Genomic DNA, 12,843 nt, shown 5'->3' on the forward strand with positions numbered 1-12,843 from the left:
CAGATCACCTCAGCAGGACCTTCTCATCTCGCCACGAGTGGTCCTTCCATCTGGAAGTGGTCAGCATCATCTTCCAGAGGTGGGGGACTCCCCAGGTGGACCAGTTCACACCCAGGGAGAACAGGAAATGCCCCATTTTCTGCTCAATTCGAGGGATCAACAGAGGCTCCCTGTCAGATGCTTTTCTACTCCCGTGGTTGGGGCCTCTGTTGTATGCCTTCCCCCCCAGTGCCGTTAATTCACAGGGTCCTCATGAAGATCCAGCAGGACAGGGCGAAGGTGATCCTCAGAGCGCCGGCCTGGCTGCGCCAGCACTGGTTCAGCATGGTGCTGGACCTCTCGGTGGCTGCTCCGTTACAGCTACCGCTGAAGCCGGACCTGCTGTAACCAAAATCACAGCAATCTTCTGTAGCAGAACCTGGCAGCGCTGCACCTGATGGCTTGGATGCTGCATGGTTAAATGCCGGAGGAGCAGGAGTGCTCAGCTGGTGTCCAACAGGTCCTGTTGGGCAGCAGAAAGCCCTCTACCAGAGCAACCTACCTGGCCAAATTGAAATGGGTTGCTTGTTGGACCTCGGTTAAAAGCATTCTGCCCGAGTGGGCCTCGCTGTAGTTAATCCTGGACTACCTTCTTCATCTCAAGCTCAAAGGCCTGTCCCTTTGATCTATCAAGGTCTACTTGGCTGCGATCTCGGCCTTCCATCTGCTGCATGAGGGTAGGTCGGTTTTCGCCCAGGATATGACTTCCAGGTTCCTCAAGGGCCTCAAGCACCCTACCCACACATTAGGGAACTCATCCCTCCATGGGAGTCTCGTGCTGTCAAGGCCCTTCCTCATGGGGCCTCTGGCTTCCTGCTCTCTCCTTCTCCTTTCCTGTAAGGTCACATTCTGGGTTACAATAACATCTTCTCACCGGATCTCTGAGATTAGGGTGCTTACCGCAGAACCGCCCTATATGGTCTTTTACAAAGACAAGGTCCAGCTGCGGCCTCACCCAGCTTTCCTACCTAAGGTGGTCTCAGTTTCATATGGGCCAGGACATGTACTTACCTGTCTTTTTATACGTTGGAGGAAGAGCCTAGGTTGCATTTCCTAGATGTCAGGAGGCCGCTAGCCTTCTACATTGAAAGAACCAAACCATTCCGCAAGTCGACACAATTGTTCGTTGCAGTGACCAACTGGATAAAAGGTCGTCCAGTGTCTGCTCAAAGAATTTCTTCTTGGATCACTGCCTGCATTCGCTGCTGTTATGATCAAGCGAAGATGCCACCTCCAGCAATTATCACCGCCCACTCAACCTGGGTGCAAGCCTCTTCGGCAGCTTTCCTAGCCTAAGTGCCTATCCAGGACATCTGTAGGGTAGCCATGTTCACCTCCCATTACACACTTGCCCAGAGGGCCCAGGACAATGATGGCTTTGGTAGAGCAGTACTGCAAGCCGCTAGATTGTGAACTCTGAGCCCACCTCTGAGGATCCTGCTTGCAAGTCACCTAGAATGGAATCAACATGAGCAAGCACTCAAGAAAAAACTGGTACCTACTTTTTGTAACTGTTGTTCTTCGAGATGTGTTTCTCATGTCCATTCCATTACCCGCCATCCTGCCCCTCTGTCGGAGTTGCTGGCAAAAAGAAACCGAGCGGGCATAGCGTCAGCTGCCCCTAACGTACCAGCACATGGGCACGGCACTCAAGGGGGCACCACAGCTGACCCTACGGATACTACTAAGGTGAAAATCTCTAACTGCGCATGTGGGCGTGCACACACCTAGGATGCAATGGACCTGAGCAATACATCTCGAACAACAATTATGTAAGGTAGGTAACTGCTTTTTTTTCTGTATGTGATTATTTAGTCTTTAGTATGCTGAGTGAAAAATCAATTTAATGGTCTATTTGTCCTGCACAGGCAGAATAAAAATTGTTCAGAATGGAACTTAAATTATTGGGGGGAAAAGTATATTAGTTGAGAAATAGCATGTGATCATGTAATGAGATTATATTTATATGTAGAAAGAAGCAGAGTAAAGCTTTTATTGTGCAACGAAGCTTTGGCATTTTCTGACTTTTGTGTGCTTAACCATGCAACTTTACCATTCTCATTCCCCCTTCTTTTTTCAAAAGAAAAAATATAGAAATTCTATGTTGTCCAATTCTGTGGCTGAATACTACTGAAATGCCCCACCCAGGCATCTTATTAGGTCTTCAGGAGCATCCTATTAACCTTAGCAAATCTTTTTAGACCCCCCCCCCTCTCCTGCACTCCTTGGGCGTGTATGACATTTCTATGAAGTTTTTGCCTCCCTCGTTATGCACCTCCATTAAAGTTTTCATTGTGTAGCTAAGTTAGCCACGCTCTGTCAGCCATGCATTCATGTACACTATGGTCTTTTTAGTTGCATCGTTAGAGAATTTATGGTTCGATCCAAAGATTTCTCTTGATTTCATTGAGTTTTAGATCAGACACCAAATGAGAGACTGGGCAAAATGTACTGAGGTTGCAGAGAGTGTAATTTTCAACAGCTACTAACTTGGACAAATTCATTAAGGAATTTCCACCAGAAAACTTCTTAATGAAGGCCACATTTCAACTTTGTACCCTTGTGTGTTTTGGTGTTAGAACTGGATTAAAAAAGAAATAAGGAACTTGTGTGTACTCCAAAATGTCTGAACTTTTCAAAGAAAGATTAAACTTTCCAAAGAAACTTACCTTTGGGCAGAGACCAAACCTGTAAAATTATAGTCCAAATGATCAAATTTCCAGAGTTAAATAATTTAAAAACAGTGGATGAAAATACAAATGTATATACAACTTTAGTTAAAGCACACCAATGCAACTTTAAATAGAACAAAAGCAAGCTTCAATACATAGAACAAAATGTGTGTTAAACATTCCAACTCATCTTCCTGGGTTTTGATATTTCCCATTCTTCATCTGTATGTATTCTATTTAAATGATAAATTCAGCACGCAGTTCCATCTTTGGGTCTTTTTCAAGTGATTAGCAAACTTTTGACACTATATAATTATAAAATGTTTCACTGCATATTAAAACTGTGTTTAAAAATGCTGGAATCAACCATACACAAAACAAAACAAAAATAGCATGATTTCACACGTCAAACATTCCCCAGTGCATGCTTTTGTTTAACCTGATCTCCATCTATTTTAAATATTTGTATTCCAAAGAAGAGAACAGGTAAAGACACATTCTTCCTTTGTAGATGTCTTGGACCCTTTTGACATGTCAAGGTTTTTGTCCTATGGTAGATTAAATTCTTATATTTTCCATATTTGGTACTAGATCCAACTCCAAGAAAACAGACTTCTGAAGGTAATATATTTGGAGATCTCCAGCTTAATCTCCATTAAGTAACCTACTATGGGTTTTCTGCAGCAACTGTAACTCAGCTATATTTTAAATGTAGAACATGTAACGGAGAAAATGTATCATCCATGTATAGTAATAGATAGTGCTACTGATGCATAGGACCCTGAAATTATGTGCACTTGAATAACTACACTCACTTGAGTAGAATTGCAGCATTGGATCCATAATGGATTTCTTCTTTCTATGACCGCATTTGGCCTCCCTTACTCCTGCTGAGTAGTATCCCACTGCATGAGTGGTTTCTTTGAAATCAGTGGGATTAACCATGGAATAATGGACTACTGCTTCCTGAATCTGGGCCATACTGAAGTTGTCACATGGAGGGAAAAAATTACTTCATTTTAAGAGGTTTCCACTGTAATAGTGTATTTGAATTCAAAATATGCTAATCCATCATTATCATTGATATTTTTCATATGAAATTACTTCAAATAAGTGCCAAATAATAAATAGTACTCTATAAAAATCTTGGTTAATCTCTGCTTGATTAATGTGTCCAATTAAAGAACCAGCAGATCTCATAATTTGAGCCATGCTCTATATAATTTTTATAATTTTTATATCATTTATAATATAAAGTTGACAATCTTGAAACAGTTTCTACTGTGTGGCCTGCACATTTTTCTAAACTTGGTAGATAATACAGTGGAATGATGTAGTCTAGCTGCTGAATTCTATAATGCTTACAGCTGTTGAAAACTGGTAAGTGGAAGACCTGCAAGCAGAAATGTAAGAGGTGAGATATGATTAAAAGACAAGGTTTTGCTAGCCTGCCTAGAAAACATAACTCTTCATTTGTCTGTTTCTTGATGTGGTGGTAAGACACCTTGATTACATAATTAATGAAAGCTTCAAGTGATGGCTTAGAATCCACAATAACTTGAAGGTCATCATGAACACTGTCTGAAGGATAAAGAGAACCACCATAAATGACAACTAATATCTTTGTATGAGTGATCACTTTTTGGCAAGTATGCTTTGGTGAAGTTAAGTTTGAGAAAAGGGACATCATCGATGACTGAAATTTATATTCAATCTTGTTGCATCAGAAAGAATAATTTAGACATATTTACGCAATTACATTTTAGTAAACTATTGTGCCAGCTTAACTGTAACACATATTCCGGTAAAAGTACATTAAACAGCAATCCAAAAGCAATTTAGCTGCTGAAGGCATTATTTTGTATCTAATTATTCACAAATTAATGAAGAAAATTAAATTCCAATCACTGAAAAAATGAAGCAATTGTGAGAATCAGAACTACAGATTAGTTAAAGCAAAGCTATGCAATGCATAACATAATTAAAGCATTCTTTTATTCAAATTCAATGCTTAAAAAAGAACAAATCCGTCATCTTGAAATTTGACTTGTAGCTTGACATTAAAAATAATATGAGTAGAATTTTCAGTGGGGTAAGCACAAAACTAGTTCAAGTAGTGTCACTCTCAATTAATGTACTCAGGTGGTGTGCCCATTAAAATTCCCACTTGTGGGTTCAGCTCTCTATGCAAATGGGGTCATTACCTGGAGAATTTAATTGGGTATGACACTGGGAGTAGGAATTTTCCTTTCAAAATAAACCCACTTGCACACATTTTCACTAGAAATTTGATTGTTACATATACTTCATATTGTTTGGCTCTATAAATATTTACCAAAATCCAGAATGTCTTCACTTTATTTATTTATTTATTTATTTATTTTACAGGTGATTCATAATTCATCAAATGATTTTTAAATTGCAAGACTTGTTAGAAGAGGCCTTTGGTAAATATCTATTTTTTTGTTGTTTGTTGAAATCATGTTTTTATTTTACTATCCTTTAAGAGTTGTATCAATTTTTTTTTAATATGTAAAACCAGAACTACTTGGTTTCTAAAATATGAACATAAAAATAAGGACAAATTGTACTATCGGGTATGTATTAAAACATTACAGAGATTGTTTCATATGTGCTTAAATATGTTACATTTCTAAGAAGCATTATTTATTACTTTTATTACTGTATGGAGCAGAAGAGTAAGCTTAAATGAGATTAGATAGAAAAAATTAAATCCCAAAATACTGTAAAAAATAATATACAATGGTATGAAAATAAACACATCCCGTAGATGTAATGTACCGTGAGTCGTAAATGTTCCACATTCCTAAGTGTCAAAACTTGGTCTATTGGAACCAAGCTGACAGAAATAGGCCTCAGGTAGGGGACATGCTTGGTGTTGGGAGTTAGAACTGTTGCATTTTGAATGGAAGAGAGGAGCCTGGGCGGTGTATACAGGCACAGAAACACTCACTTGGAAAGCTGAATAGGCCTTTGTTAGAATGAAACTAAAACAGTAATTCTGTTGCACTCTTACTTTTGGAAGGGCTGGAAGTAGTCCTAAGACCCCACATTATTACTGATTTATGTATACAGCTCTCAAACACAAATCACATTGCAGGCTTTCTGGGGGCAGAAACATATATTATCTAATGGTTGGGGAAGAGAAAGTGTATGTGCACAATTTTTTATTTTATCCCATCCCTATTTGTCACTATTCTATTCCTGCCCAGCCCTAAAGCTTCTCACTGTTTTTACCTCTTCTATATTTTCTTCCTTACAAACCAACCTTCACCTATTCTCCAAATGTCTTTACCCGTTTTTTATTGCATGGCTTTCTACTGCCTTATACCCATTTGTGCATAAATGTAATTGCTAAGTAAGTGTGTCAGTGTAAATTTCAGCCTTATGATGTGGTTGCAACAGTTTGGCCAATTTGATAATTAAATTTATGATTGTGAGGTATGTTTCTATTGTAGAACTTAATGTTCCAAAAAGATTAGAGTGCCAGGACTGTGCCAATATTCAAAAAGGGCAAGTGGAATGCCGCAGGGGAGCCTGACATCCATTTTGGACAAAATAATGGAAAAACTAATATGAGATTGATGAAGAATTAAAGGATAGGAATGTAATTAATATAAAAAATCAATATGGTTTTATTAAAAACAATAGGTCTTGTCAAACAAACTGGATTCCATTCTTTGGTGAAACTACAAATTTGGTTGATAAAGGTAACTGTAGATATATACTTAGACTTTTGTAAGGCATTTGACTTAGTACTGCATGACTCTCTGATTAATACGTTAGCACTATAAAATATCAATTAAGCACACATTAAATGGATTAAGATACTGGATAATTGACAGATCTCAAAAAGTAGCTGTCAATGGAGAATCATCATGGAATGGTGTTTCTAGTGGGGTTCTGCAGGCATCATTTTAAGCTGCATGTTATTCAACATATATATTCATGACAGATGTGGAAGCAAATATAAAATCACTGCTGATCATAGAATCATAGAAGACTAGAGTTGGAAGAGACCTCAGGAGGTCATCTAGTCCAACCCCCTACTCAAAGCAGGACTAACACCAACTAAATCATCCCAACCAGGACTTTGTCAAGCCGGGCCTTAAAAACCTCTAAGGAAGGAGATTCCACCACTTCCCTAGGTAACCCATTCCAGTGCTTCATCACCCTCCTAGTGAAATAATGTTTCCTAATATCCAACCTAAACCTCCCACACTGCAACTTGAGACCATTGTTCCTTGTTCTGTCATCTGCCACCACTGAGAACAGCCGAGCTCCATCCTCTTTGGAAACCTCCTTCAGGTAGTTGAAGGCTGTTATCAAATCCTCCCTCACTCTTCTCTTCTGCAGACTAAACAAGCCCAGTTCCCTCAGCCTCTCCTTGTAAGTCATGTGTGCCAGCCCCCTGATCATTTTTGTTGCCCTCCTCTGGACTCTCTCCAATTTGTCCACATCCTTTCTGTAATGGGGCACTGAAAACCGGATGCAATACTCCAGATGTGGCCTCACCAGTGCTGAATAGAGGGGAATAATCACTTCCCTCAATCTGCTGACAGTGCTCCTACTAATGCAACCCAATATGCCATTAGCCTTCTTGGCAACAAGGGCACACTGCTGAAGCATATCCAGCTTCTCATCCACTGTAATCCCCAGGTTCTTTTCTGCAGAACTGCTGTCTGGCCATTTGGTCCCTAGTCTGTAGCGGTGCATGGAATTCTTCCATCCTAAGTGCAGGACTCTGCACTTGTCCTTGTTGAACCTCATCAGATTCCTTTTGGCCCAATCCTCCAATTTGTCTAGGTCGCTCTGGACCCTATTTCTACCCCCAGCGTATCTGCCTCTCCCCCCAGCTTAGTGTCATCCGTGAACTTGCTGAAGGTGCAATCCATCCCATCATCCAGATCATTAATAAAGATGTGATAAAAATCTGTGGATGACAAAAAGATTGGAGCACTGATAATTTATGATGAGGGAGGTCAGTTAAGATGGGCTCATTCAAAGGAAGTATGTTTCTGGTATGTTTTTGCCATACACGTTATGCTTTAGTGAAACACAAGTTATTGGGCTGAATACAAGGGTGCTACAATATCAAGATCTAGAGATAGACTGTGTCTGAAATGTGAATTGTTTCTTACCTGATTTACTCTAGTGGTTTCTACAATGTCTTTGTACTTTCCCGTTTCCCTTCCAACAGTAAATTATATGGGCCCAGAGAATATGAGTTCTTCAAGTGCTTGCTCATGTAGATTCCATTCTAGGTGTGCACGTGCTCAAGTGTGTGGCTGTTGGAGGTTTTTTCTTTATCGATATCTGTAGAGTTAGCTGTGGTGCCCCCTTGAGTGCCATGCTCATGCGTCGGTATATTAGGCACCGCCGGCGCTATGTCCTCTCAGTTCCTTCTTACTGCCTGTGGTGCTTAGTCGGAGTGCCTTTTCCTTGCCTACCAACAGCTAGCGGTTTTTGTCTCTTCTGACTTCAAGACTTGGGGCCATGTACAGTTTGTTTACAGTAGTTACTCATTGGTGTTGTTAAGTATAGTTAGAAGTTAGAGTCCCAATGGGGACGTTACCCCAGGCTGGACATGCCCCATTCCCCAGGGTTTAAGCCCTGCTCTGACTATAACAGGGCTATGCCTGTTAGTGAATCATAGAATCATAGAATATCAGGGTTGGAAGGGACCTCAGGAGATCATCTAGTCCAGCCCCCTGCTCAAAGCAGGACCAATCCCCAACTAAATCATCCCAGCCAGGGCTTTGTCAAGCCTGACCTTAAAAACTTCTAAGGACGGAGATTCCACCACCTCCCTAGGTAACGTATTCCAGTGCTTCATCACCCTCCTAGTGAAAAAGTTTTCCTAATATCCAACCTAAGTCTACCCCACTGCAACTTGAGATCATTACTCCTCATTCTGTCATCTGCTACCACTGAGAACAGTCTAGATCTATCCTCTTTGGAACACCCTTTCAGGTAGTTGAAAGCAGCTATCAAATCCCCCCCTCATTCTTCTCTTCCACAGACTAAACAATCCCAGTTCCCTCAGTCTCTCCTCATAAGTCATGTGTTCCAGTCCCCAATCATTTTTGTTGCCCTCTGCTGGATGTTTTCCAATTTTTCCACATCCTTCTTGTAGTGTGGGGCCCAAAACTGGAAACAGTACTCCAGATGAGGCCTCACCAATGTCAAATAGAGGGGAATGATCCCGTCCCTCCATCTGCTGGCAATGCCCCTACTTACACAGCCCAAAATGCCATTGGCCTCCTTGGCAACAATGGCACACCATTGACTCATGTCCAGCTTCTCGTCCACTGTAACCCCTAGGTCCTTTTCTGCAGAACTGCTGCCTAGCCATTCGCTCCCTGGTCTGTAGCGGTGCATGGGATTCTTCCGTCCTAAGTGCAGGACTCTGCACTTGTCCTTGTTGAACCTCATCAGATTTCTTTTGGCCCAATTCTCTAATTTGTCTAGGTCCCTCTGTATCCTATCCCTACCCTCCAGCGTATCTACCTCTCCTCCCAGTTTAGTGTCATCTGCAAACTTGCTGAGGGTGCAATCCACACCATCCTCCAGATCATTTATGAAGATATTGAACAAAACCGGCCCCAGGACCAACCCTTGGGGCACTAGAAATGCCAACTAGACATGGAGCCATTGATCACTACCCATTGAGCCCGACAATCTAGCCAGCTTTCTAACCACCTTATAGTCCATTCATCCAGCCCATACTTCTTTAACTTGCTGGCAAGAATACTGTGGGAGACTGTGTCAAAAGGTTTGCTAAAGTCAAGGATTAACACGTCCACTGTCTTCCCCTCATCCACAGAGCCAGTTATCTTGTCATAGAAGGCATTAGATTAGTCAGGCATGACTTGCCCTTGGTGAATCCATGCTGACTGTTCCTGATCACTTTCCTCTCCTCTAAGTGCTTCAGAATTGATTCCTTGAGGACCTGCTCCCTGATTTTTCCAGGGACTGAGGTGAGGCTGACTGGCCTGTAATTCCCAGGATCCTTCTTCTACCCTTTTTTAAAGAAGGCGCACTACATTAGCCTTTTTCCAGTCATCTGGCACCTACCCCGATCACCATGAGTTTTCAAAGATAATGACCAATGGCTCTGCAATCACATCCACCAATTCCTTTAGCACTCTCGGATGCAGCGCATCTGGCCCCATTGACTTGTGCTCGTCCAGCTTTTCTAAATAGTCCCAAACCACTTCTTTCTCCACAGAGGGCTGGTCACCTCCTCCCCATGCTGTGCTGCCCAGTGCAGTAGTCTGGGAGCTGACCTTGTTCGTTACCCACATAGCAGCTGCCTGAAGTACTTCGGGGAGTCACACGTGAAGGAGAAGTGTTGCATTTGCAAAAAACGTTTAACCCAGGACATAGAAAGTGTGTGACATCCATCTGAGGGCCATCCTCATGGAGGCTGCTCTCTGCCCGGCTTCCGAGTCTTCCTGGCTGGACTCTACTCCAGTACCTCAGCCTCGCTGCGTAGCGCACCCCCGGCACTGGGCTCTGCCCGGCACCACTTTCCATCACTGGTGCCCAAAAAGAAGGCCAAGAAGCACGGCTCACCAGCACCAGGGAAGAAAGGCCATGGGATTTCAGGCAAAGGATCCGGTTTGGGCCGCCTGCCCACACCAGAGATACATGAACCTGCCTCCCCAGTCGGGGCCTCTAATCCCCAAGGGATCCGCAACCCACTCCCAGAAGCCTCCACAAGTGTGGCTAGCATCAGTCTATATCCACAACAGGCACAACCTGTGGTAGTCAGGGTGCCAGATCACAACCTGTCATCCCTGGATTTATGGTTGGACCCTGAATCAGTGTTGGATGGAGTTCCCTTCACGGCCCCATCCCCGTCGCTGATCCTGGTCTCCAATGCTTCAACCTGGGCTAGCTCAGCATGCAAGGCCGCTGGCTGCGGGACGATCTGGCCCTCCATATCAATATCAGGGAGCTCAAAGCAGTTCGCCTGGTCTGCCAGGCTTTTTTGCCCCACCTGAGGGGCAAGATAGTGCAGGCCCTGATGGACAATACTGCTGTGATATATTACATCAACAGGCAGGGTGGAGCCAGGTCATTGGGCCTTTGCCTAGAAGCTCTCTGCCTTTGGGACATCTGTGTATGGCATGCCATTCTTCTGGTAGCCGTGATTCTGCCCAGGACCAGGAACATGTTAGCAGATGACTTCAGCAGGACCTTCTCATCTTACCATAAGTGGCTGCTCCATCTGGAGATGGTCCATACGTTCCCCCAGAGGTGGGGGTCTACCTAGGTAGACTTGTTCGCGTCCCATCAGAAAAGGAAGTGCCACGTGTTTTGTTCAATCCAGGGAATGGACAAGGGCTCCCTATCAGATGCTTTTCTGCTCCCATGGTCAGGGTCCTTGATGTACGCCTTCCCACCAGTGCTGTTGATCCACAGAGTCCTTGTGAAGATCAAACAGGACGGGGTGAAGGTTATCCTGATAGCCCCTGCATGGCCTTGACAGTACTGGTTTGGCACGCTGCTGGACCTTTCGGAAGCCACCCCGTTGCAGCTACCTCTCTGGCCAGACCTGCTGTCCCAGAACCCCAGCAGTCTTCTGCACCCAAACTTGGCGGTGTTGCACTTGACTGCATGGCTTAATGAGGAGGAATGGAAATGCTTGGCCTATGTCCAACAGGTCTTGTTGGGTAGCTGAAAGTCCTCCACCAGAGCAACCTAACTGGCCAAGTGAGAAGAGGTTCATGTGCTGGTCCTCAGACTGCAGTATCCGGGCTGCAGGCTTTGCTGCAGGTGATCCTGGACTATCTTCTGCACCTCAAGCTCCGAAGGTAGTTCTTGTCATTGATCAAAGTCCACTTGGCGACTATTTCTGTCTTCCACCCTCTGCTCCAGGGCGGGTCGGTCTTCACTCATGATGTGATGGTCCAATTTTTGAAAGGTCTGGAGCACCTCTACCTGCACATCAGGAATCCCATCTCTCCCTGGGACCTGAACCTTGTGCTGTCACAGCTCATAGGTCCTCCCTTTGGGTCTTTAGCTTCCTGTCCCCTTCTCCTCCTCCTCCTCGTGGAAAGTTTCTTTCTTAGTCACAATAACACCCGCCCCCGTCTGAGATCAGGATGCTTACTTCAGAGCCGCCCTATACTATGTTCTACAAGGATACGGTCCAGTTGCGGCCACACCCAATGTTCTTGCCCAAGGTAGTTTCACAGTTTCATGCTGGCCAAGACACATATTTACCGGTCTTCTTTCTGAAGCCTAATAAATCGGAAGAGAAGTGCAAATTGCATGCCCTGGACATCAGGAGGGCACTTGCTTTTTACATCGAAAGGACTAAGCCATTTCACAGGTCAACACAGTTGTTTGTTGCAGTGGAGGACAGGATGAAAGGTCACCCAGTGTCTGTGCAGAGGATTTCATCCTTGATCACAGACTGCATCCATTATTGGATGAGGTGAGGCCTCATCTGGAGTACTGTGTCCAGTTTTGGGCCCCACACTACAAGAAGGATGTGGATAAATTGGAGAGAGTCCAGCGAAGGGCAACAAAAATTATTAGGGGTCTGGAACACATGATTTATGAGGAGAGGCTGAGGGAACTGGGATTGTTTAGTCTGCAGAAGAGAAGAATTAGGGGGGATTTGATAGCTGCTTTCAACTACCTGAGAGGTGGTTCCAGAGAGGATGGTTCTAGACTATTCTCAGTGGTAGAAGAGGACAGGACAAGGAGTAATGGTCTCAAGTTGCAGTGGGGGAGGTTTAGGTTGGATATTAGGAAAAAATTTTTCACTAGGAGGGTGGTGAAACACTGGAATGCGTTACCTAGGGAGGTGGTAGAATCTCCTTCCTTAGAAGTTTTTAAGGTCAGGCTTGACACAATGCCCTGGCTGGGATGATTTAGTTGGGGATTGGTCCTGCTTTGAGCAGGGGGTTGGACTAGATGACCTCCTGAGGTCCCTTCCAACCCTGATATTCTATGATTCTATGATTACTGCTATGACCTGGCGAAAGCGCCTCCACCGGTGACCGTGACTACCCACTCAACTAGGGCACAGGCTTCGTTGGCAGCCTTCCTGACCCAAGGGTTGATTCAGGATATCTGCAGGGCCACTACCTGA

At 43.8% G+C, this 12,843-nt stretch overlaps 1 protein-coding gene across 1 annotated transcript in view; it reads left to right on the forward strand.

Annotated features, from left to right (window-relative positions):
* MDFIC (MyoD family inhibitor domain containing) overlaps nucleotides 1-5,621 on the forward strand; it is a 75,588-nt gene extending 69,967 nt beyond the window's left edge. Inside the window, exon 5 of the mRNA XM_073328139.1 lies at nucleotides 5,100-5,621. Within this exon, the coding sequence (XP_073184240.1) occupies nucleotides 5,100-5,110 (11 nt within the window). The 3' untranslated portion in view covers nucleotides 5,111-5,621. The remainder of the gene's footprint in view (nucleotides 1-5,099) is intronic.
* Nucleotides 5,622-12,843: the final 7,222 nt, after the last annotated feature.

This window comes from Lepidochelys kempii, chromosome 1 (assembly GCF_965140265.1).
Source record: "Lepidochelys kempii isolate rLepKem1 chromosome 1, rLepKem1.hap2, whole genome shotgun sequence".
In the NCBI taxonomy this organism is placed as follows: Eukaryota; Metazoa; Chordata; order Testudines; family Cheloniidae; genus Lepidochelys; species Lepidochelys kempii.